At 46.3% G+C, this 25,764-nt stretch overlaps 1 protein-coding gene across 1 annotated transcript; it reads left to right on the top strand.

Annotated features, from left to right (window-relative positions):
- The first annotated feature begins 1,294 nt into the window (after positions 1-1,294).
- LOC146690004 (poly [ADP-ribose] polymerase tankyrase-2-like) lies at positions 1,295-20,745 on the top strand. Its single transcript, XM_085434707.1, has 29 exons — positions 1,295-1,526; positions 2,624-2,739; positions 2,861-2,969; positions 4,039-4,134; positions 4,994-5,030; positions 5,360-5,435; positions 5,913-6,007; positions 6,171-6,237; positions 6,336-6,413; positions 7,297-7,405; positions 7,494-7,615; positions 7,745-7,836; positions 7,936-8,014; positions 8,126-8,297; positions 8,667-8,746; positions 9,018-9,163; positions 9,275-9,440; positions 9,565-9,784; positions 11,479-11,588; positions 12,653-12,841; positions 12,937-13,297; positions 13,954-14,029; positions 15,192-15,313; positions 15,743-15,840; positions 16,106-16,180; positions 16,531-16,636; positions 18,773-18,959; positions 19,052-19,208; positions 20,170-20,745. Exons 1-29 carry the CDS (start codon positions 1,295-1,297, stop codon positions 20,230-20,232), a joined length of 3,636 nt encoding a protein of 1,211 aa, XP_085290833.1. The 3' UTR covers positions 20,233-20,745.
- The last annotated feature ends 5,019 nt before the right edge of the window (positions 20,746-25,764 follow it).

Raw genomic sequence — 25,764 nt, 5'->3', positions numbered from 1 at the left:
CTCGGCAACTCCCCCGGGCTTCTGCTCCGCGGCTGCTGAGTGAGCCCTCATCTGGGACTCTCCTCAGCTCTTTCTGGAACAGTGGCGCAGCTGCCCCTCTGTTGGTCTTCCTTGGTCTCTTGTGTTCTGGGGGCCTCTGGATGTCTGGAGTTTTGATCTCCTCCATACCTGCTTCATGCCCTGGAGGACGGGGCTGTGGCCCCCCCCACACCCTCTAGCAGATCATTACATGAAGGAACCTTTTAAAAAAACAAAAAACAAAACAAGCGCGTCCATGCTCACAGGTGTACACACGGGTGATCACACCCACAAACTACACCCTTTTTGGCTCCTACCTCAAAGCACACTGTGTTCTGTTGATCTTATGTGCTGCACAATAATGTTTAATATTTAGTATTTACTGTCATATTCCCATATATCATTGTGATGCTGTTTATTCTATTACTCTTGTTCTCTTCTGCTTGTTTTCTTTTTTCTTTCTCAGCAGGTGATCCAGGTGATTGATATATGCATTTTTTTTCTTTTTTCTTTTTCTGCTCATTCTGTTGGTTTTTGTCTTTTGCCCTTCTCCCCCGTCCCTCTTCTCAGCTGTTTCTCTTTCCCTCTTTCTTTCTCCCCTTCTTTCCCCCAGTCAAGTCTGTCCTGTATTCAGTAAGTGAAAATAAAATAAACAATAAAAGGTGAATCAAATGGACCATTACGGCAAGGCTGGGATGGTCAATTTGGTAAAGTAAATCCATTGGGCATCTTTCTTTGCCTTTAGACAACAATTCTGATGGCAAAAGAGCCAAACGGGACAGGCAAAAAAAAAAAAAAAAAGACACTTCACCTGTTGCCTACTGGTGGTGGTCAGAGGGCCCGGTGGCGCCAGTGTCCGGCAGCCTCGCCTCTGTCAGTGCGCCCCAGGGTGGCTGTGGCTACAATGTAGCTGCCATCACCAGTGTGTGAATGGGTGGATGACTGGATATGTAAAGCGCTTTGGGGTCCTTAGGAACTAGTAAAGCGCTATATACAGTAAATAAAGGCCATTTTAAAGTAAAACCGGTGAAGTCGTGACAGAAAAAGATTTCTCAGCTTCTTGGTTGTGTTTATTAATTCTAACTCCATCTGCTGCACAGACGCTGAAGCAGTTCTTCATGGTTTCCTGGGTTTGGGGCCTTTCAGGTACCAGGACTCGTCGTGCTGCATGGCCTCGGTGGCTGCGAGGTTCTGGGGTCCGTCCGTTTGCTGCTCGCAATCCAAACTCTCAGGAACTAGCAGCTTGAAACTGGGAAGAGGCCGCTCTCCTCCGCCCATGTCGTCTGGCCGGAGATGTTCAGGAGTGTTGGGTCTCGGGGGCGGAGCCGTGTCTCCGGGGCCCGTGGTGGTGGAGGTGGCAGAGCCGGGTACCGGTGAGGGCCACAGGGAGCTGTTCGAGGCCTGTCGGAGCGGAGACCTGGAGCGGGTTCGGAAACTGGTGACGGCCGAGAACGTGAACAGCAGAGACACGGCGGGCCGGAAATCCACGCCGCTGCACTTCGCTGCAGGTGAGACGCTCAGGCTTGATTAACCTGTCAGATAACAGCATGTCTGCCATCTTCTTTTTACAGTGTTATGGTCTTTTCCAGATTTCAAAATAAAAAAAAAACATAATATTAATAATAATTATCTCATTATATACTGATGACGTCCTCGTGTTTCTGCCAGACGCTAACACGACTTCACATTCATAAGTAGCATGAATGGTTTAAAGCATATAATAATAATAATGGATTGGATTTATATAGCGCTTTTCAAGGCACCCAAAGCGCTTTACAATGCCACTATTCATTCACTCTCGCATTCATACACTGGTGGAGGCAAGCTACGGTTGTAGCCACAGCTGCCCTGGGGCAGACTGACAGAAGCGAGGCTGCCATTTCGCGCCATCGGCCCCTCTGGCCAACACCAGTAGGCGGTAGGGTAAAGTGTCTTGCCCAAGGACACAACGACCAGGACAGAGAGCCCAGGGATCGAACCGGCGACCTTCCGGTTACAGATACGCTTCCCAACCCCCTGAGCCACGGTCGCCCCGTAAATATGTAATGTTATTGTATGTCTAATTGGTTTAAAACAATATAAACAGCTGTTAGCACACAGAGAGCACAAACCCAGGCAGCTCAGTCTCCTTGTGATCTTCATCATTTCTGTATATTCATGTTGTTTTCTTTGTTCTTTTGAAATGTACTTTAAGAAGTTTGTACTGCAATAAAAAGAAGTGCAAGTTTTATGCTGTTGTTATTTTCCCCAGACTTGGGTGGAGGGAAGCCGGATCTGTGTGGATGGTTATCATGACCTCGCTCTGCAGCTCTGCAGAGTTTCATCAGCGTTCATTTAAAACTTGGAGCGGTTGTGTTTTTCTTTGTCAAACTGACTGCAGTGATGTTTCCGCTCACAAAACTCTCCGTGCATCTCTTCTCCCTTGTGATGATGATGATGATGATGATGAAGCTGCCTCCTCCCTGTACAGCCCCGTTAGCTCGTTGCCGCCTCGCTCTGAATAATTTATGGTTGTAGAATGAGAGGAGTCACAGAGGTGTTCAAGGGCTCAGGCAGCAGAGGAATAATGAGCCTCGTTCATTCGTGTCGCTCTCTGCGTCTCCAGGCTTTGGCCGTAAAGACGTGGTGGACTTCCTCCTCCAGAACGGCGCCAACGTCCATGCCAGGGATGATGGCGGTCTGATATCGCTCCACAACGCCTGCTCCTTCGGCCACGCCGAGGTACATCCATGTGTTCCGTATCCAGAGCTGGAAAGTGGAGACTTTTCCCCTGAAACTTCAGAAACTCTGCAGCCTTGTGTGTTTTTTTTTTTTTTTTGTGTGTGTGTGTGTGTGTGCGTAGGTTGTGAGTCTGCTGCTTCACCACGGGGCGGACGCCAATGCCAGAGACAACTGGAACTACACCCCGCTCCACGAGGCAGCCATCAAGGGCAAGATCGATGTGTGCATAGGTACAAAAGCACCCAGATGTTCAAACATCTGCAGGACACAGAGTTACTGCACACACACACACACACACACTGACACACAAAAGGTTTCATTTGAATTCAAACCAAATTTGACTTCAGGCAAACAAAACGTTGCTGAAATGATGTTTTGTGTTAGAGATAATTCGGGAAATATGTTGTAATGAATGAATTATCAGCAGCTTTGATACTTTTTATGTGACTCGCTCTGGTAACTGAAGCTAACCTGTGATGCAGTTTGGTTTGTTCGCGTGTGTTGTGAGTTGCTTGTGTTGTTTCTGTGTTTGTCTTCCTCCTTGTCTTGTGTACATGTCAGTTCCTCTTGTGTTCCCGTGTCTGATGTTATGTTTGCTGTGAGTCGTCTTGTCGTGGTGTTTTTGGTTACTTCCTGCTTTGGTTCACCTTCCTTTGCATCATCGTCATCGTTTGCTCCGCCCTCTTTGTCTCCTCCTGCTGTCAGGTGCTCTCACCTGTGTCCTGTTCCCCTCCTGGTTTGTTTGCTGTCCTGATTTTGCTCTCCGTGCTCTTTGTTCTTACTTTTGTATTTCTGCTTGCTCCCTAATCCCTAATAAAGTTTTGCATTTTGTTCATTTCTGTCGTCTTCTGTGTCTGCATTTGGCTCCTGCTGCTCCTGTCCTGGAAAACTATTTGTGGCCATATACTGTATATAAAAGATGGACATAGCCACAGTAAATAAGCTTTGACTTCTGAGTTTTTGAAACCAAACATATTGAATATAATGAGGCAGCTGCACCCTGCACCAGCTTTACTGTACTAGAGGCCGAGACCATGAAGTCACCAGGAAGCTGTCACTGAGCTCAGAGCAGCAGGACACACATCACACAGTTCCTGCAGTGTCAGTAGATCATGTTGCCCAATCAAAAAAATTCTAATTTATTAAAATAAAAACTGAGGAGCTCTTTTTGTTGGTTATTGCTCTATGTAAGATTTGAGTCACCTGCCTCACTAAAGAGCACCTGAGTCACCGCGTCCTGTTAAACTCTGGACGCATTAATTAATTAAAGTGTGTGTGTGTGTGTGTGTGTGTGTGTAGTGTTGTTGCAGCACGATGCTGAGCCGACCATCAGGAACACCGATGGTCGAACCGCTCTAGATCTCGCTGATGCGTCCGCCAAAGCAGTCCTGACAGGTGAGCTGGACCTCACGGGGACATTTGCAGGTGTTAGAGCTCACCTGTTTGTGACGAAGTTTGGACGAGGCGGTCACACCCCCGTCTCGATAAATTCGGTTTATTCAGCTGTGACCATGAACGTGTATCAATAATCACACTTTCAGCACATCATGTCCTTTCCTCTGATTTTAGTCCGTCTCACTCTTCTGCAAACACACATGAAACAGTAAATCTGTCTTTTTATGGTTTTTATATGGTTTCATGCAGTTATGTGGTTTTGTTTCCTGGTTTTTGTCATATTCCTAAAAATGTTGTTTGTGGTGTTGATAGATTTTTGCTTTTGACACTTTTTAATCTTTGTTTAAAGTTTGCTTATTTGTCTGACATATGATCTCACTGTGTTGGATGATCAAATGAAACCTCTCCGTCAGCCCATCACTTAGCCCACAGTGATGCGCTGACTGTAATTCCTGAGGGAGAAACCCTCACATTGCTCCGTTTACTCAGTTTCTGCAGATCTTTGCTACGATTACGATGAGCTGACATCAAACTCACTTTACGATAAATAAGATAAATCAGGCAAAGCTTCTCTAGTCGAGACTCTGCACAGAAACAAAGACAATGAGCAGAATAGTTTCGTTTGGTATTTATGGCAAATACACTCAGAAAAAGGTAAACATAGCTGCTAAACATTAGCATGTTAGCAAATTGTTAATTTCATTGAGCTTTGTTTTACTTTTTTTTCACATTAGCCTTTACTTTGGTTGTGGTTCATATTAAGACTGAAAGAAAAAGAGGTCAGAGGTCAAGTTTAGAGAAACATTTTATCAGCTTCTTCCTGTGTTTTTTGTTTTTTTCTGTTTTCTTTTGTTTGCAGGTGAATACAGAAAAGATGAGCTTCTGGAAAGTGCCAGGTACAGTACTCTGTAATTCTGTATCACCTTGTTTGGTTGAAGCATAAATGTTTAGATGTTACAGCTGAACTGAACAAGTGTCATTTTTAAAATTAAAAATCCCCAAATTTCTCTTTTCTAGCTGCTTAAATGTGAAGTTTTGGATTTTTGATTCATTTCTCAGAAACATAGGAAGTGAGAGTCTGTCAGCGCTTGCTCTCGTTTCAGTAGATTCTGACATTCATGAGAAAACACATCAGCAGATTTTTCTGAAATTGACGCCTTGAATATAATTCATTAAACTCAATTAAACTCCAGCTTGGTTGAACGTGATGCCGATGTCTCCACAGGAGCGGGAACGAACAGAAGCTGATGGCTCTGCTGACGCCGCTCAACGTCAACTGTCACGCCAGTGATGGGCGAAAGGTAACGAGGAGGGTCTGAATTTATATCAGACTGAGCTGAACGCTTTTTTCTAAGAAGTGTGTGATGCCTAATCAGTTTAATCACATTTTGGGGCACATGGGAACCACAGGTGCCCCCCCATTTAGCTCCGCCCCTGATAACTGGTTAAAGTAAACTGAAAGTTATTGAGTTAAATATAAAGAACAGATACATGGTTTAAATATTGCTAACCAGCACAAATAATGCAGAAATGAATGAAATGGTTAAAATAACAGTAAAATATCTAAAAAATAAATGGAGACAGAACCTAAAAATCGTGGATCTAGCTCCTTGTGTTTAATGGATTAGTGGTGGGTCATTGGTGAGTGTGGCTCACATGAATAGACTCATGTAGAGAAACTCTCCGTGCCGGTCATAACTCTGACAGCAGGGTGGAGGCTTGTGTCGGTGTGTCCCTGTGTTGTAACACACCACTGGGTGTTGTTGTTGTTGTTTCAGTCAACGCCGCTACACCTCGCCGCTGGTTACAACCGTGTGAAGACGGTGCAGCTGTTACTGCAGCACGGTGCTGACGTACACGCCAAGGATAAGGGGTAAGTGCTTGTGTGGAGCTTCCTTGCCCTTTCCTTTGTCTGTAAGGCTCAACAGAGGCCTGCAGTCTGTGGATGGTTTTCTTTAACACGCAGTGCTCCACCTCGGCTGTGACGTGTTAAACGCAGCAGCAGTTTTGACCGCTCGCTGTTGTGTTTGTTTCAGGGACCTGGTTCCTCTTCATAACGCCTGTTCGTACGGCCACTACGAGGTCATCGAGCTGCTGGTGAAGGTATCTGTCACTTTATCAGGCTCGAGCAGAACGGGCACTGTGCACATGGTGGGGGTGGGGGTCATACCCATACTAATCCGTCCCGTCTCCGTGTGCAGCACGGCGCCTGCGTGAACGCCATGGACCTGTGGCAGTTCACGCCTCTGCATGAAGCTGCTTCCAAGAACCGCGTTGAGGTAAAACACACACAAAACTCACTACAGCCAATCACAGCGCACCCTGGAGCTCAACACCTGCAGGACACCATTCATCAACAGAATTTTCAGGATGGAAAAACTGAAGATTTGCATTTTAATTAAAATGCAAAGTTTTTTCCTTAATGCAGCTCTTACACTCAGAGCATCCTCGAGGTTGCGGTTTTTTTTATTTGGTCACTAGATGGCGCTGCAGTGTGTCGGATATTTGCGCCTTCATTAAACATGTTTTCTCCCTGTTGTTCCCGACGAAACCTCACTGTGATGCCAGTTAGGCTTCTGAAATGACACCGTGTACGCTCTTTCTCCTTAAAACAGCTGCTTCATCCAAATAACCAATAAATATGAAGCAGATTATTGCGGGCCACACACAGACTGCTTTGATCTTAAGTGCTGGTGAAAAAGTTTAACTGCACATTTAATCCCTGAGAAATCTCAATGTAAGAAAAAGAAGTGCTGCTGCGGAGATCTGTCAGCTCCACTCTTTGGACTTAATCTAAAAAAATAAATGTGTAAAAGTCAACACAAAATAGAAACATATATTTCTACTGCACATTTAATTGTCTATTACTTTATAACTCTGCGTTTACTTTATACTATGGCTCTGTCTTTATCAGCAGGACAAGCTATGAAAATCAAGTTAAAGTCCATAATCTGTGTCGTCTTTTAACTTTTCCAAAAATGTCCAGTAGGCCAGATTGGAGTCTTTGCCGGGTTGATTCTGGCCCTCAGGCCTTATGTTTGACACAGTAACTCTGAACAGTCACACAGAGCACAGCATCATGGGCACCGGAACTACTTTCTGCTGTAGAAATAGTCCCTCCTCCCCCGTTCTTACTCAGGTGGCCTTCGTGTGTTTGCACAGGTGTGCTCTCTGCTGCTGAGCTACGGCGCCGACCCCACCTTCCTGAACTGTTACAATAAAAGCTCCATCGACCTCGCTCCAACCGCACAGCTGAAGGAGCGGCTCGCCTGTACGTCCTGTTTCCCTGTTTGTAAGAAAATAAGTCAAACAGTCATTAGCAGATTAGCGTGCACATCGAGGATTTTCTGTTTTCTCAGATGAGTTCAGAGGTCACAGCCTGCTGCAGGCAGCGAGGGACGCCGACATGGTTCAAGTGAAGAAGCATCTGAGCGTGGAGACCATCAGCTTCAAACACCCGCACACTCAGGAGACGGCGCTGGTGAGGCGCCGTGTTCAGACCTGTGCAGTCGCCCCGAGTTACTCACGCAGATTTTAATGGATTGACAATTTTCAGTGTTAAAAACAAGCGTGTGTGTGTGTGTGTGTGTGTGTGTGTGTGCGCTCTCAGCATTGTGCGTCTGCCTCTCGGTACCCAAAGAGGAAGCAAGTATGTGAAGTTCTGCTGAGGAAGGGTGCCAACGTCAACGAGAAGACTAAAGAGTGAGTCCCGAGGTGTCAGAGCGTTTTACTTCCTGTTTAAGTGATGTTTGTGATGTCACACAGTTCCTGATCTTTTTGTGAGGTCACTGTTTCCCTCAGCCTGCAGACCCCGCTCCACGTGGCGTCAGAGAAAGCCCACAACGATGTCATTGAGGTTCTGGTGAAACATGAAGCGAAGGTGAGCGAACGGCAGCTGAAATGTGTGGTTAATCCCAAGCACGTTCATTAGAAAGTGTCGCTGCAGCATCAGAAACACCTGAGACGAATCCCGCCTGTCGTTTCCGTCCAGGTGAACACGGTAGATCATCTTGGCCAAACGGCGCTGCATCGAGCCGCTCGCTGCGGCCACCTGCAGACCTGCAGGCTGCTGCTGACCGCCGGCTGCGACCCGCTGCTCACGTCGCTGCAGGGATTGTCACCATCACAGCTGGGCAACGAGAGCGTGCAGGAGATACTGCAAGGTGACGGAAATCATCACGCCTGCTTTTAATAGTCAGTTTTTTAACTGGAAGAAGGAAAGCTGGTATTAGAAACACTGCTGCACCAAACACGTGGATGTTTGGAATACAGTCATGTTTTTCCATTTATTTAACCTTTAACTTGGTCCTAACTGCGTCCTATTTTTAAAATCCATAAACTGAAATGAAAGGTGGGTGTGGCTTAAGTGCCTTAAACCTGCTGTCATTCTAATTACCAGCAGAGGGCGACGTCTCTTGTTCTAAAACCAAGTCATGAGAAAATGAGCCGCCTGCTCACTTGTTTTGCCACTTTCACGTCACTAGTTTTAAACCTTTGTTGCTCATCTGTGTTTCATTTGTTTGTCTCTGCAGAAGGATTTCTGATCGGGAACTCTGAAGTCGACCGACAGCTGCTAGAAGCGTCCAAATCTGGAGATGTGGACGTCGTCAAGGTTAGCCATGTTAGAGGACCAGTCTGATTTCTAAAGCCAGGAACACATTCACGCCATCAAAATGTTCAGTGCCTGCAGTTCACTAGCAAAAGCTAGGAGCTACAGCTGCATGACTCACTGCTGGAGCCCCTGCTGGACATTAGAGGAACTGCAGGTTCTGTTGGTCCAGATGTTGCTTCATTGTTGAACTTAAAGTTACTGAACAAATTAACTCTTTCCCTTTTTCTCTGCTTTCTTTGTCTCTGCACACCATATTCATCGGCATCTGCAGAGGCTCTGCACAGCACAGAACGTGAACTGCAGGGACGTGGAGGGTCGGCAGTCCACGCCGCTGCATTTTGCTGCCGGCTACAACCGTCTGGCAGTCGTCCAGTTCCTGCTGCAGCACGGAGCCGACGTCCACGCCAAGGATAAAGGGTGAGGAGGAGGACTGCGTGTCTTCAGACTGGAGCAGAAGAAATGTGTCAGACTTCATCTCTGTGTGGTGGAAAAATGTGCGCTGAAGTCGTGGTTCTGTCTCTGCTGCAGCGGTTTGGTTCCTCTCCATAACGCCTGTTCCTACGGTCATTATGAAGTCGCAGAGCTGCTCGTTCTTCACGGCGCTGTGGTCAACGTGGCTGACCTCTGGAAGTTCACACCGCTGCACGAAGCTGCCGCCAAAGGCAAATACGATATCTGCAAACTCCTGCTGCAGGTACACACAGACACACACACATGTTTTAAATGAATAAACACTTTAAGGATAGAAGCAGCAGCACCACACAGCTCACTGAACATCAGAGTCGAACTGCCAGTTTCTGGTTATTTCCTGGCTCCAGCATGGCGCCGACCCAACCCGGAAAAACCGGGACGGTAACACCCCTCTGGATCTGGTGAAAGATGCCGACACGGACATCCAGGACCTCCTGCGGGGTGACGCCGCCCTGCAGGACGCCGCCAAGAAAGGCTGCCTGGCTCGAGTGAAGAAACTCTGTACTCGAGACAACGTTAACTGTCGAGACCAACACGGGAGGCACTCCACGCCGCTGCACTTGGCCGGTACATAAATACACACACCTGAAACACCAGCGCCTACATTATTCATGCAGGTGTAGTCTTAAAGGACAGTCCGTGTTACCTCCACTGTGCAGCGCCCCCTGGTGTGGAGCTGTTTATGTGGATAGTTTTGTTACATTTGTAACAAGTTAGTAACAAATTAAAGGATCCAAAACATTTTTGCAGCTTATCAGCTGCACATATATATTAGAAGTTTGCATGCAGTAGAGACGCCCCCTGCTGGCCAAAGAATGCAGGTTTAAGTGGTTTCACTTTAAGATCCTGTTTATATAATAGTATTTACAGTCATGACTAGCGATGGGTACCGGTGTCCGGTGCCATGATAGCACCGGTTCTGACATAAACGGTAGTAACCAGACCGAAAAGCAGCGCACATTTCGGTGCTTTATTTCGGTGCTCTTTTTTCCTGAGCTGTGATACACTTTAGATTCTAGCCAATCATTTTACGTTTCCGAGGATAGTAGGCGGGGCCAGGTACGTACGTTCTGTTAGAGCAGAGCTACAGATTAAAAATGACCAAGGCAAAGCGGTCAAAAGTCTGGCTGTACTTCACAGCAAAATATGCAAACTCAGCAGCAACAAGTGCTTTAAGCTGATACTGTGATACTGTCAAAGGAGGTAACACCTCGAATCCGATGAAACACCTGGAGACGTATAGCGTTTTTTTTAAAAGCAGAGAAATGCGCCGTATTTGATAGCTTGCTGCGAGACCTCACACCGAGCGCATCTACTGCCGGTGTGGTGCCTGTTATCGGAGTTAGCAACATCCCCAAAAACCCAAAGAGGAGAGTCCTGGCCCCTAGCCCTGCCAGTGTAGCAGAAATGATGAGGATGATGATGCAGCAGCAGCCGTTCTTCTCTGCGTGAGTAGCTTCATGTTGTTCGTGTGTAATTTACGTTGAGTAGGCTAACCACGTGATTACATTAATGCATGTAAGGTGAACTAGCAAACATCATCATAGCTACATGCGGCTGTCCTCTTGTTTGATGGCAGATACTCCCTTCACCCTGGCCAAAAAGGCTAAAATGACCAAAGAAAAAGAGGGAAACAGCTAAACATGAGAGGTTTTTGGACAAAGTTTGTGTTTTTTCCATTGTTTAAGCACTGCTTCCAGCCAAGAGTGATACCATATATGCCCCATAGCTGCAGAAAAGGCTAACATTGTTATCTTTTTACAAAAAAAACAGCTGAACATGAGAGGTTTAGGACAAAGTTTGTGTTTTTTCCATTGTTTAAGCACTGCTTCCAGCCAAGAGTGATACCATATATGCCCCATAGCTGCAGAAAAGGCTAACATTGTTATCTTTTTACAAAAAACAGCTGAACATGAGAGGTTTTTGGACCAATTTTGTGTTCTCCATTCTTTAAGCACCGGTTTGAGCACTGTTTGAGCACCGGCACCGTTTCAAAAGTACCGATTTGGCACCGGTATCAGATAAAACCTAAACGATACCCATCCCTAGTCATGACAAAGTGACGCCTGAATGCTCGATGGCAAAGAGGACTTGTTTTTGTGATATCTAGTTTCACATATTTGATTCCACATTTAATTTATATTTTACATCCTGCTAAAGTTGAAATATTCTATTAAATGTTAAATTATTCTCTTGCATTATTAATTTCTCCAACATGCTGTCATACATATGTATACGCATATTTTTCTTTGTGTGTATAGCGGGCTATAATAACTTGGAGGTGGCAGAGTACCTTTTGCAGCACGGAGCTGAGGTCAACTCTCAGGACAAAGGTGGACTGATCCCTCTGCACAATGCTGCCTCGTACGGGGTGAGTCGGGGATAACATTCACATACATCGTTAGCTCTGAACCTAAAACTGACTCCTAAAACCACGTCTGAACTCGGCCAGAGGGGCTGATGGTGCGATATGGCAGCCTCGCTTCTGTCAGTCTGCCCCAGGGCAGCTGTGGCTACAACTGTAGCTGCCTCCACCAGTGTGTGAATGTGAGAGTAAATAAATAGTGGCATTGTAAAGCACTTTGGGTGCCTTGAAAAGCGCTATATAAATCCATTTTTTTATTATTATTATTATTATTATTATTATTATTATTATTATTGTTGTTGTTGTTGTTATGAACTCGAAACCAGCTGAAGCTTTGCCCTGTGATGAGGAACAAAAGTCCTCACTTTCCACAAATGTCTTTGCTAGATACAAGAAAAAGATTGGTCCTCACAAAGATAGACAGACAGGTACACACACACACCTAATCCAGCTTAGGACTCTAACCTTAAACACAGTCTTTATGCTAACATGTAATTATCTCCCCGAGGAGGAAAAAAAGAGAGAAAGTGCCGGTGTAAACAGATTTCTCTCCACAACATCAGAATCGCGAAGACAGACACACACCTGACAAAGCAAACAAAAAGTGTGCGTCTGAGAGATGTTTCAGTGTGATTGCTGAAAGGTTTCTTTAGTTGAAATCACAGGAGAGCCTGAAACAGGCTGATAAACTACACCATTGTAGTTTTTTAACTGACCACATGGTGGTGCCATTGTGTCTAATGTGGCCTTATTGTGCTCTATTGTGTGTGGCAGTAATAAAGGCTTTAACTGAGCTTTTGTTTTTTCCCCTGTGGCGCCCCCTGTTGGTTTAAGTGCACCAAAACACACAGACTGGTGAGCTGGAGATGGAGTGTGAACAAACACACTTCAGTGAGGAGGAGGGAAATGACACAGTTAGCGTGCGCGTGTGTGTGTGTGTGTGTGTGTGTGTGTGTGTGTGTGTGTGTCTTCACATCTCACAAACACGATTATCAGAGGACATAAATCAGTTTTTATTTCCTTTCACAATAAAAGCCTGCTGAGTGTGAACATTGTGCCATCTCTTCTAGCACGTGGATGTGGCGGCTCTCCTTATCAAGTACGACGCCTGTGTTAACGGCACTGATAAGTGGGCGTTCACGCCACTGCACGAGGCCGCTCAGAAGGGACGCACGCAGCTTTGTGTTCTCCTATTGGCTCACGGCGCTGACCCGACCCTGCGGAACCAGGAAGGACAGTCGCCTCTGGACCTGGTCACAGTCAGTCTCACACTGAGTTAAAGGGACAGTCCACCATAAAACAGCTTGTGGTTATAAAACATATTGATAAGCTCCTCCTCCTCTTCCTCCTGCAGGCTGATGATGTCCGGGCCTTGCTAACAGCGGCGATGCCTCCCTCTGCTCTCCCTGGCTGTTACAAACCTCAGGTCATCAGCGTAGCGGTGTCTGCCTCCGGTGCTCCACCTGTCACCGCCATCCCACCACTCCTCTCCTCCAACCCTTCCTCGTCATCCGCCTGCCCCACACCTTCTCTCCTCCTGTCTTCTTCCCCTTCCACCTCTTCCTCCTCCACATCTGCAGCAGCGACCAGTAACACAGCCGCTGCTGCAAGCCTCTCGTCTTCGCCACCGCCATCATCATCCTCACCATTTCCTGAGATGTCGGCCCTGCTGTTGGCTGTGGAGGGATCCCCAGGCACAGAGAAAAAAGATGAAGGTCAGTGAGTAAAAAAAACCTGATGTGAAATCAACAGCTAACCTGCGCTGAAGGTCTGACAAGTGAGGCCCGAGCTGAAGAGCCCTAAACTGGCCAGCAGGGGGCGACTCCTGAAGTCCAGGAGATAAAAAGCTTCCTCTTGCTTTCTTTTTACTACTTTATTATTTTATTATGACTGAATAAAACATGATCTTCATTTTGGAAGTTTTGGTCCTGTTAGAGTCAGAGTTTAGGGTGAGGCTAACTTTTCAGCCACTACAGGGAGCATGACATATGGTTTCAGAAAGCTAAGGTGCTAAGGGCAAAAATGCTCAGTTCTACATCAATCCCAGGATCACTGTAGTATCAGTTAAATATCTTCCGTGAGGTTTGAACTACAGCGAGCCAAACGCATCACCAAAGAAGACGCCACCAATCCGATCAAGCTGTGACAACCAGGACGTATCCTGCCCGAGTGTTAGCTGCAGGGATAGTTGGGTTTCTGTCACAGACGGTGTGAACCGTCCAGTTTGGTAACAGGCCGAGCGATGTTCTACTTAATTGCTTTTTTCCTTTTCCCACTGCGGTCAGTCGTATTCCTGTGGATCGCGTGCCGAGAGCCTCTGGATGAACGCCGTCTTGTTTTGGTTTCTGAACTGATTGTGTTTGTTGTTCAGGGACTGAGCTCAGCATCTGTCAGTTCTTGGAGAACCTGGGGTTGGAGCATCTTCTGGAGATCTTTGACAGGGAGCAGGTGAGAACTTTGACACCGGCAAACTACTGGCAGGTTTCCCGTGTGTAAGGAAACAGTGTCGGCAGGTACAAGAGCATTAGCTGCACCGACTTTCATTGAAGAATTTCTTTATTTAAATATGAGGAAACTTTCCATCCATTGAAAGGACTGATGAACAACAATTATTCCTGCTGTTACTGTGGAGAGACTTGAAGATCACAGATATCCAGTGATATCAACAGGAAGTGCTAACACATGATTCAGCTGCTGTTAACACCTTTAATTTGGCTAAAATTGTAAAAAAAAAAAATCAGAGCTTTGTTTTCTTTGTCTTCTTGGCTCATAAACTACTTATTGGCATTAACATGTTCCCATTTCAGCACACAGGGCTGATTTTCACTTTAAAAGATTTACTTTAAAAACTGGGACATGAAAGTGGAAGTGAGTTAAATTACAGCTCATTTTCCTGACAAATGTGAGCTCACTCCAGGAGTGGAGATGGTGAAAACTGACTACCATCCTCTGCAGATGGGACTAAAACCACTGACCAGCACAGGTAACATTGAAATCACCACCTCTCACACAGTCACAATGTGCTGCTGTGCTTAATGGACGAACACGTCCACTTCAGTCTCGCCTGTCCAAAGGACGTTGTCCCAGGAGTCTTTGGGTTTGTTCAGGTGCTGCTGTGCCGCCATGTTGTTTCAGAGAGAGGCGGCTTTCTGCTGCAGCCCTCCCAAACAGCCAATGAACTCTGACCTTTAACATGCTAACTGAGACCTGTAGAGTCTGCCTAAACTTTTATATTCACGTGTTGATCATCAGTTTATCAAAAGCCTCTGATTAGCAGCACCTGGCAGTTGCGCATAATGTTTCACATGAATGCTGATAAACCTCCTAAATGAATGAAAAGTAAAACCGCTCTGCAGCAGCTGTGAGAAGCTGTAATGACCTTTGCTTGGTTAGTTTGGGTGACAGCCGTCGCGCTTCATAAACGATCTGTTTCAGAGTCATTTAGTTTCAGTGCAAATAAAAGAATCAAGCAAAGGCCTGCAGATGGTTTCTGACTCAGTTTTAAGCTTCTGGTTCGTTTTTCTTTGGACCCAAGAAATAGGTTGTGTCACTGAGTGTCACTGAGTGACACACACAGTAAACGTGTGTGTGTGTGTGTGTGTGTGTGTGGATCACTCTAGACGTTCTGGTGGAGATGGGTCATCGCGAGCTGAAGGAGATCGGCATCAACGCCTACGGACACAGACACAAGATCATCAAAGGAGTGGAGAGGCTCATCAGTGGGCCGCAGAGTGAGGACACACACACACACACATTTAAACTGGAGTTATTCTGCTCATTGTGCGCTCTAGATTTGTATCATTGGACTCTATCAGAGCAGCTTTGTATGATTCCCAACACTAAATAATCTTTATTTCTCTGATCTGAGCATGATTTCTTAGCTCCTCCCCCTTTAAGGCCCCTTGTTTTGTTTGACAGGACCCCCTCCTCTTACTGATGAGGTTCACGAGAGCCAGGGGTTAGGTCTCCTCCACCTAATGACTGAAACACATTCCAATCATTTCATGAGCTTTAATGAATGAAGAGAAAACACATGTTATACCAGCAGGTGGACCGAGGCAGGTAACCACGATGACTTCGACTGTTTGGGTCGGGGTTGGCATGCTTTAAGCTTTTTTCCATCGTATCTGAGAAACTCCTGATTTGTGTGTTTGTGACAGGTCTGAATCCGTATCTGACGCTGAACACAGCCAACAGTGGGACGATCTTAATCGACCTCTCGGCCGACGACAAGGAGTTCCAGTCGGTGGAGGAGGAGGTACTGACTCATACCTGATGATGAGACCTGCAGGTTAACTCTGAAACTCTTGATTTAATTCATCGCTGTGAAAGAGCCAGCTGTGAGCGATGCTTATTTCAGGACACACAAACGTGTCGTGTGCACAGAATAAAGTACACGTACAGTGAAAGTGTGGAGAAGCTAAAGCAGGTGGCAGTGAACACAGAGAGGACGTTTGCTGAGATTAAAGGCCTAACAGCCTACCAGGCCGCGGTCCTAATGTGGTTTTGTTTGTGTTGGTCAGATGCAGAGCACCATCAGAGAGCACCGAGACGGCGGCCACGCTGGAGGAGTCTTCAACAGATACAACCTGGTCAAGGTAACTCGCTGCGAAGACTTGGAGGGCTGCGTCTTTGCTGCTGCTGGGTCATTTTCTGAGCTGCGGGCTGATTTGCTTTCATAGATGAAGAATCTGAAGCCGCCCTCTCTCACGTGTAGCACATGACAGGAGATCATTTTCATCATACGAGTTCTGTTTTGTTTGGTTTAGATGAGAATGCAGGTCTTACACACGGCCGCCATCACAGACTTGGTGCTAAGATGCAGGACGTTGTGACCCAGCTCCACGGGACGTTGTTATTCTCACATGAACATCTGTTGGGCACGATGGTGGTGGGGTCAGAGGTTAGAGGAGGTCACTGTGTTGACTCTCAGCTGATTGTGTTTCAGATCCAGAAGGTCTGCAACAAGAAGCTGTGGGAGAGGTACAGCCACCGCAGGAAGGAAGTGTCTGAGGAAAACCACAACCACTCCAATGAGCGCATGCTGTTTCACGGTCAGAACACCAAAGATCATGATATAGGAACAAGCAGCAGAAGTGTTGTGATGGTAGCAGGAGAACAGTCAACAGATCTAACCTCTATAATATCAGGTGTACCAGTGTAGAGCAGTGGGGGAAGACTTGCATGATTTAAACTTGGCCACGTACATCGCTGGTTTTCAGCACAGCTGCCATTCTTAGATCCCTCGGTGGAAGTGCGGCTGTTTCCCCTTCTCCTCTAAACCTCCTCGGGTGTGTCGAAACACTGATGCTTCAACACCATCCATCCATCTTCATCAGCTTTGTCCGGGTCCGGGTCGCGGGGGCAGCAGCCTAAGCAAAGAGGCCCAGACCTCCCTCTCCCCAGCCACCTCCTCCAGCTTATCCGGGGGAATACCAAGGCGTTCCCAGGCCAGCCGAGAGATATAATCTCTCCAGCGTGTCCTGGGTCTGCCCCGGGGCCTCCTCCCGGTGGGACATGCCTGGAACACCTCACCCAGGAGGCGCCCAGGAGGCATCCTTGTCAGATGCCCGAACCACCTCAGCTGGCTCCTTTCGATGTGGAGCAGCAGCGGCTCTACTCTGAGCCCCTCCCGGATGGCCGAACTTCTCACCCTATCTCTAAGGGAGAGGCCAGCCACCCTTCGGAGGAAGCTCATTTCTGCCGCTCGTATCCGCGATCTCGTTCTTTCGGTCACTACCCACAGCTCGTGGCCATAGGTGAGGGTAGGGACGTAGATCGACCGGTAAATTGAGAGCTTCGCTTTTACACTCAGCTCCCTTTTCACCACGACGGACCGGTGCAGCGTCCGCATTACTGCAGCTGCAGCCCCAATCCGTCTGTCGATCTCCGGCTCCCTTCTCCCATCACTCGCGAACAAGACCCCGAGATACTTGAACTCCTCCACTTGGGGCAGGAACTCATCCCCGACCCGGAGTGGGCACTCCACCCTTTTCCGGCTGAGAACCATGGCCTCAGATTTGGAGGTGCTGATCCTCATTCCCGCTGCTTCACACTCGGCTGCGAACCGTTCCAATGCGAGCTGGAGGCCCTCACCCGATGAAGCCAACAGAACCACATTATCTGCAAAAATCAGAGATGAGATTCTGAGGCCACCAAGGCGAAAGCCCTCCGCCACTTGGCTGCGCCTAGAAATCCTGTCCATAAAAATTATGAACAGAACCGGAGACAAAGGGCAGCCCGGCGGAGCCCATCACCCACCGGGAACGAGTTCGACTTATTGCCGGCAATGCGAACCAAGCTCTTGCAACGGTTGTATAGGGATCGAATGGCCCGTAGCAATGGGCCAGACACCCCATATTCCCGCAACACCTCCCACAGGACACCCCGAGGGACACGGTCGAATGCCTTCTCCAAGTCCACAAAACACATGTAGACTGGTTGGGCAAACTCCCATGCACCCTCAAGTATCCTGGAGAGGATAAAGAGCTGGTCCAGTGTTCCACGGCCAGGACGAAAACCGCATTGTTCCTCCTGTATCCGAGGTTCGACACGATTTTGATTTTCAGGAAGTGTCACAAGTGAAGATGTGTTGGTGTGGCTCAAAAACTCAAAGCCAGCATGAGATGGCATCTGCTATGTCTTCTGCTCTGATGTTTGCCTGTGAACGGTGGACTGTAGACGGACACCCAGCTCTCATCGCCGGCGACGATCCAACAAACACAAATTCAGGTCAAAGTCATAGAGTTGTCTGTGATCGGGGTGATCTCGCAGTGCAAGGCCTGGAGTTTATTTTCACGAGTCTGCCGCGTTCTGAGTGACGGTCCGTGCACGTCTGCATGCCTGCCTGCTTCATGTGACCACGTGGACTCATCTCCAACCACACATGCGCCCAACATGGCTGTGAAGCAGATCATAAAGAAGTACGACAGGACTGAAAACTCAGCCGTCAGGTCTGCAGCTGTTTGCCCTCTCGAGGCTTTAGAGGACATGAGACGTTCAGGGACAGATGTAAAAATGGCAGCTGTCCTGGGATCTGTGCAGATGTGCTCAGAGCTTTGTTGGTCACCTCTCACAGGTAGATAGTGAAGTAGAGACTTGTTGGGACAGAAGCGTGAATCATACGAATCATGACATGAAACAGTAATGTTAACGTGGGCGTTGATCGTACTGCATCGATTTCCTCTCAGGCTCGCCGTTTGTCAACGCCATCATCCATAAAGGCTTCGATGAACGCCACGCGTACATCGGGGGGATGTTCGGCGCCGGGATTTACTTTGCAGAGAACTCGTCAAAGAGTAACCAGTACGTCTACGGCATCGGAGGAGGGACGGGCTGTCCGCTCCACAAAGACCGCTCCTGCTATGTCTGCCACAGGTACACCACCTGACCTCCACCCTCCACCCCCAAACACACCTGTGCTCAGACTACAGTGGAGCACCACTCTCACGCTTCTTTGTTCCTCGCAGGCACCTGTTGTTCTGCAGGGTGATTCTGGGTAAATCCTTCCTGCAGTTCAGCGCCATGAAGATGGCTCATTCGCCGCCGGGTCACCACTCCGTCACCGGCAGGCCGAGCGTTAACGGCCTCGCTCTGGCCGAGTACGTCATCTACAGAGGAGAGCAGGTCAGAAACACCTCGTCATCCTTAGAACTTTATTTTTGGATAAAGTCTGTGGTTTGGAGTCTTAGAAACATCAAATATTTTGGGTTAATTAAGAGTTTTGAAGAAATAATCATGAATTTTATTAAAGGTTTAACACAAAAACTCGAGCGTGCTAAATACCGATCTCTGTGGAGCTTTGTTTAAATCTGCAGCACGGCCGTGTTGGCTTCAGCTTTCCTCTGAAGGGCGGACGCGTCTCCTACACAAACAGCCAGATGACAGATAATCGTTGAATAAGTGAAGAGAGCGGCTCGTGCTCAGACAGTTGGACATTTTCTAATGTCTTGTGCCAAAACCAATATCTTCTCAGAAGTGGCACTTCACAAAGCGGCATGAATACATGTCCACTCGAGCAATCAGCCACATTACAAGTGTGTCGCATTACATGCAGAGGTCTGCTTTAGTGCTGAAAGCAGCAGCCTGAGAGGACGAGAAGGAAGTGGGGACGTTAAAGTGTCAGAGTGTCACATTTACTGTCGTCTTCCTGCAAATGCAAACAAGCAGAGAGGTGCCTGTGGGCTCGCGTTGAAACATCTCTCATTGTTTTGAGTTTAAATTCAGTTCCAGGCCGACCAGCAGCTCCTCACAACAAACTGAGTGAGAACGAACTGAGCTCAGAGCTAGTTTGGGGGGTTAACTCGGTGTTGTTTCAAGAGAAATCTGTTTTCATCAGCCTCGTGTGCATGAAAAGGTTTCAAAGCTTTCTGTGAATATAAATGGAGTTGGTGATGAACAGCTGCAGAGTTTCTGTGAGTGTGAAATCGTCATGAAACCTTTTATGAATAGCACGTTTCATATACACCAGCTCAAAGTGATTGTAGAAAAAAATGTAAATGAAAGAATCAGTTTTTAGTTCGGTGTAACTGGGGAAGGTTGAGTGTCTGTTACAGAGTGTCAGTGAACGCCTCTCTGCCGCCCACAGGCCTACCCCGAGTACCTGATCACCTACCAGATCATAAAGCCTGAAGCCTCCGCAGACGGATGAAGATGGAGTCAGGGAAGGAAAACACGAAGAAACGCCAGAATCTTCACTAACTGCATGCACAGAGAAAACTTTATTTATACCATGTATAAAACATGTAGGTTTTTATCAGATGACTGTTTTTTTGTGGTTTTATGCACTTTATTGTCTTCCGTCCTGATGTGATGTGACTGTTGATTTCATCTTCTTGTCGTTAAAAATGTGTTGTTCACATATTTCAGGTCATTTTTCAAAAACCAAATCCATGTACTTGACCCACGCGACATGTTGTTGATGTTTGAACCCATGTGATGGGAAGTTGCTGTAATTGGCAGATAAATGGGTTCATTGCTCCCCGTCTTTGAAAACGGCAACGTAACGGTGAACGGTTGCTCGCTGCAGACAGAACAGTCAAAACAACCCTACATGTTGCCTGGCAACCACCTGACGAGATGAAGAACTGGATTGGTTTCATGGAGATGTTACGTGTATATTTATTTTTTGTACAAGCATGTCAGTTTATTAATATTTATGAAGTGAAAATATCGTGTTGGTTTTTAAACACCAGGTTTTCTCTGAATCAGCCTGAACGAGCTGCAGTCTCTGATTGGCTGGAGTTATCACACAGTTCATGAAAACCTGAATCTGATTCATCAAACAAATATTATTTACCTGCCGCAGACGTACCTGAGCAGTCATAGCCTGACTGCAGATCTCTGACTGATTTATTTAGTTCATATTCCAGCTCAGTGTTTTTATCCCAGGTCAGAAAAGCTTTTTATGATTCAGTTTTTAAAAAAAATACAGCCCTTAACAAATTTATTAGACAACCGGTTATAAAAACAAGGGAACACACATTTTTTAGAAACAACTTAATTAAAAACAACTTCACCTTCTTTTCAGCATTTTTGTGAAAACAGTAAATTAGAAAATTCAACAACAATATTTACATTTTAGCATTAAAAAAATCAATGTTAAAGTTTTTACACTTACTGGTGAATTAACATTACAGAAAAATCTAAAATGATTTTGGTCATTTTGTTTAAATTTAGGGCCTCTGTGGCGTCAGATATAAATTTGTTAATCACTCTTCATGTTTATGTGATGCTGACCTCTGTCAGACAAACTGCTTCAGCTCCGGACTCTAAGCCCCGCCTCTCGAAAAGCTCAATTTTTATCTGACTGGCCAAAATAAGGAAGCCTTCCGAGGGGCAGTGTTTGTACTTTAATATATTTAAAAAACAAAAAACAGGGACCACTTTGATGCAAGTTCATCAGATTCTTTGATATTTAATCCAGACATCAAACATAACTTAAAGCTATATTTGATAGAAAATAACAAAAAGTGATCATTTAAAAATATTTCTTGTTTTAAAAACTGAGCTGATGTTGGACTGAAGAGTTTTGAGTTTAAGGGTTAGCGTCGCATGCCTTCAAACAAACAGCTGCCCAGATGGAAAGTTAAACTGTCAGATCTGTTTTATAGCTGAAATGCTAAGCTAACATGAAATTATGTTTGAAGCTGAACAAAGCAACAAAACACACAACGTCACTAATTCTTATTCATTTATTTCCTTTCTAGAGTCCAGATTCATTAAGTTTTCATTTTTCTGAACTCGGATTGAAGCGACGGCTGTTAGCTTAACTAAGGTAATGTAGGTGAACTGGAGAGAGTGATCACATCAGGAACTGTGTAAGTTTGCAAAAACAATCAGCTCTGAATTTTATTTTGATGCAGACTGATCGGCTCTCTTTTCTGTGAAACGAGAAATATGTGGAATCTCCTCCTGCGGGCAGCATGAGAGCGTTCAAATCACTGTTCTGATCAGGTCTGTAATCCACATGCAGCAGAACAAAGATAATGAAGCTTTAAACATGTTCAGAACGTCCTCGTGGTGGCTGACTGCTCGCCCACTGTTAGCTTACAAACAGGAAGTGCTGATAGAAAGTTCAGTTTTCCTTAATGACCCAAATGACTGAGAATGAGAAGATTTCTGGGCTAAAAGCTGGACTCACATTAACAAGCTTTCCAAAAAGGTTTCCCTGTTGGGGTTTTTTGCTTTGCACCTTTTAACACAGTGCTATGTTTCACACTGAGCTCATTCAAATAGTAGAGCAGGCGAATGCTCAGCAGACAGGTTTAATAACAGAAGTTTGCACCAAAACAGGAGGTCATTTTGTGGGCAAGAGGTGAAAAAGCCTCCCATAGAGCTGATACTGGTTTAAAATCACTGAGCATGTAATGTGTTTTTTTGTTTGTTTTTTTTTACAATGACTGCCGGAGAGTGAAGTCTGGAGCGTGGTTAATCATGTTCATTTGCTCAAACCTGAGCTGTGGGGGGGGGCGGGGTCGCTTTCCATCCATGAGTTCAGATTCATAACCTAAATCATCTTGAAAAGTTTTCTTTTTAGTCCTGCAGAATCGAAACTTTCAACCCTGGAAATCAAAGAACAGTTGGATTTTTTCAGACTGTAAAACCTGCAGGGTGAATGAGCTCCGACTGTTCTCTTCTGTGTGTGAATGATGCATGTGGTGCTGTCTGACTGGATACGTGGAAGCTGCTCGTTGTGCCCGTTTCAGTGTTTCGGTGCAGACTGGGAAGAAACCAGCAGCTGACAGTGAACGCCTCATTGACTCTGGACCAAAATGGTGCTAATTAAAGGATTCATCGGGTTTTTGTGGCATTTTCGAAGCACATTTCTCACCCTGGCTGTTTCCTGTGTTTGCAGCGACTGTAAAGCATATTTATCTGAAGTTAAAGCTGTTGGTGCTTTATGGTTTTTACCTGTTTCTCCAATCCTGTACTTCCAAGTCCACGACTGGATAAAGTCCCCAGATTTCACTGAGAGGGTGGAGCTCTCAGCTAAAGCCAGCACACTTGGTTGGAAAGGTGGATGTGTGATCATTTGGACTTTGATCGGTCGAGATGTGTGAAACGGATCAGCTGTGTCCTCGCCGCTCTCTGGGCTGGTTTCCTCTGTTTCTGCTCTGTGATTGGCTGAATGAGGACTACAGCTGGGCAGTGAATCCTTAATGACCCTGTCTGTGGTTTTCCATGTTTCATTTAAATCTCTCTACACTAGCGTCATCGTGTCAGCTCTTTTCTGTTATTACAATAAAATACTGCAGTGATGGACCGAGTACTAACTCTGCCTGAAGTTTACAGGTTTATTATTTAATAACTTTGTTGTTCAAATGTCACGTTTGTAGAAAGTGAAAATGACAAATGTGCGCATGAATAAATAAATGAAAAGTTCAGAGTGTGAATAACACACTTTGATTTTGAAAACTGACATAAATGAATTCTGTAATATTGATTTTACATCGAGTTTTTCTACTTGATGTAGATCATAGCTCAAGAGTTGGCAGTTCATCTTGTAATCGGAAGGTTGCCAGTTTGAGCCCCGGTTTGGACAGTCTCAGTTGTTGTGTCCATGGGCAAGACACTTCACCCGTTGCCTACTGGTGGTGGTCAGAGGGCCCGGTGGCACCAGTGTCCGGCAGCCTCGCCTCTGTCAGTGCGCCCCAGGGTGGCTGTGGCTACAATGTAGCTGCCATCACCAGTGTGTGAATGTGTGTGTGAATGGGTGGATGACAGGATGTATAAAGCGCTTTGGGGTCCTTAGGGACTAGTAAAGCACTACATAAATACAGGCCATTTACCATTTTACTTTTCTTTATTGCAGAGTCTCACACAGATCCGGGCTGATGATAGCCTGGATTAGATAATGATGTCAAATGTCTCAACACACCCCACGCCCGTCCACAGGATGTGGACCTGTGGCTGAGGCGAGGCAGCGACACTCACCCCGAATCCACCAAAACTAAATGTAAGGCAGAGAAAGTTGCAGATGTGGCCATACAGCTATCTGCAGGATTAGTGATCTGGTATGTTATTAATAGAAAGGAACCAAAAGAGGGAAAAACAGACACTGAGACTTTGTGTTTGCAGAGGCTCGGATCAGAGGTAACACCTCCGAGTCTGAAGTCCACAGATTGGTGGACTGATCCCTCTGGGTTGGGGACAGTCCATGGGTTAGTGGGTAAAAGAAGCTTCCTGAGATGGTTTGGGCTGATGAAGATTTCTCCTGCAACTCCTAGGTGGGAGGAGATCCAAAACTGATCCAGCAGGCAGATTGACGGGTGTAGAAATGCAGAAATGATCAGTTCTCCAGCTGTAAAAAGGGGAAATGTGTGCAGAAACTCCGACGTGGAAAAGCGTTTGATTTGGTCGTCGCTGCTGAGCATTGACATACAGACATTTCCCTTCCTGACCTTCAGTCTGTCCCTCCAAACGTCACAGCCAAACTGTTCTGTCGGCTCGCTGGTTCCTGACAGTCGTCCTCCGTCTGAATGTCAGAGCGAGGCGTCGTTGTGAGTGGCAAACCTGTCAGTCGTGACGAGGGCAGCGCCGATCGTTGGAACGCGTGTCAGCTCAAGTCAGCGTCTCGTGGTCACGGCTGCTGGAGTCATCTGAACTGGATCTGCCCCGTGTGGCTCTGTGAGCAATCATCTCTGCTGTTCTGGTTGGCACATGTCATCACATTCATCTTTAAGACTTTCTGCCTTTCTTTTACCCTCTGCAGCACCATCTGCAGAACTCTTACATCGAGTTTGTGGTTCGTACTGATTCTCATTTCAAACATAGTAAATGTAAGAAAAACTTAGTTTAGTTTATTTGTGCCCTACAACAACCAGCAGCCTGGAGCAGCGTGATGATGTCCATCTTTCACGTCTCATACATGTGAGGGACGCACACGTCATGAGTACAATGTTTTAAAGTTCCACGCAAATCCTTTAAATCATCACTCTGCTTTAAAAACAAAAGCTCGTTATTTTGTCTTTACAAGAAGCTTCGAGTTCTTAAACTACTCTCAGCAGCTTCATGAGTAGAAATTGTGAAATTTCAAGTTGGGGGTAGATCGCGGTGAAATGAAACATTCAGACTGAAGTCCTGTGAAAACAGGCTAATGTGACTCCCAGCTTCATGCAGATCTCCAGCTATCCTCAAACACCTCCCACACTGCCACGATCACAGCGTCAGAAAGTTTGTGACTAAAGCATCTGCAGTCCTCTGTGATTTTCCTTTATCGAAGCAGCGAGCCACAGGCGAGGCCTCCGAGCTCGAAACAGCAGAGCCGCTTCTGGGGTTTCACTGTTTCACTCTCTGCACTCGTGTTTTCAGCAACAACCTTCTTATGAATGAATGTGAAAAACCCTGCAGTCACTGTGTGGGTGATCTCAGAGGTTCACATCAATCGGTCTAAGAGTCTGAGGCATTTTACAGGTCATATGAATTCTGGTTGAATGATAAGACATGAACGTGTTCTCAGTGTTAGTTTTAATGAATCCTCATTGAACCTTTGGACTCTCAGCTTCAGGCAGATCTGGAGACTCGCTGGGGTGAATGTGCTTGAAGGTATCGTCAGAGTATTTGGAGTGGGACAGGACTTCTGCTGCTCGCTGGTAGCTGTTTCTTGATTGGACAATGTAGGATGCAGGCAGGTACGGCAGCTCAGTCGTGCTCACCGGCACCTCATCAGTGTTCCAGACGC

Source organism: Copadichromis virginalis, linkage group LG16, assembly GCF_057382275.1.
Source record: "Copadichromis virginalis isolate Kocher_CV1m ecotype Utaka linkage group LG16, C_Virginalis_male_GT1.1, whole genome shotgun sequence".
Taxonomy (NCBI): Eukaryota; Metazoa; Chordata; class Actinopteri; order Cichliformes; family Cichlidae; genus Copadichromis; species Copadichromis virginalis.
This window is presented reverse-complemented; position numbering and strand designations above follow the sequence as displayed.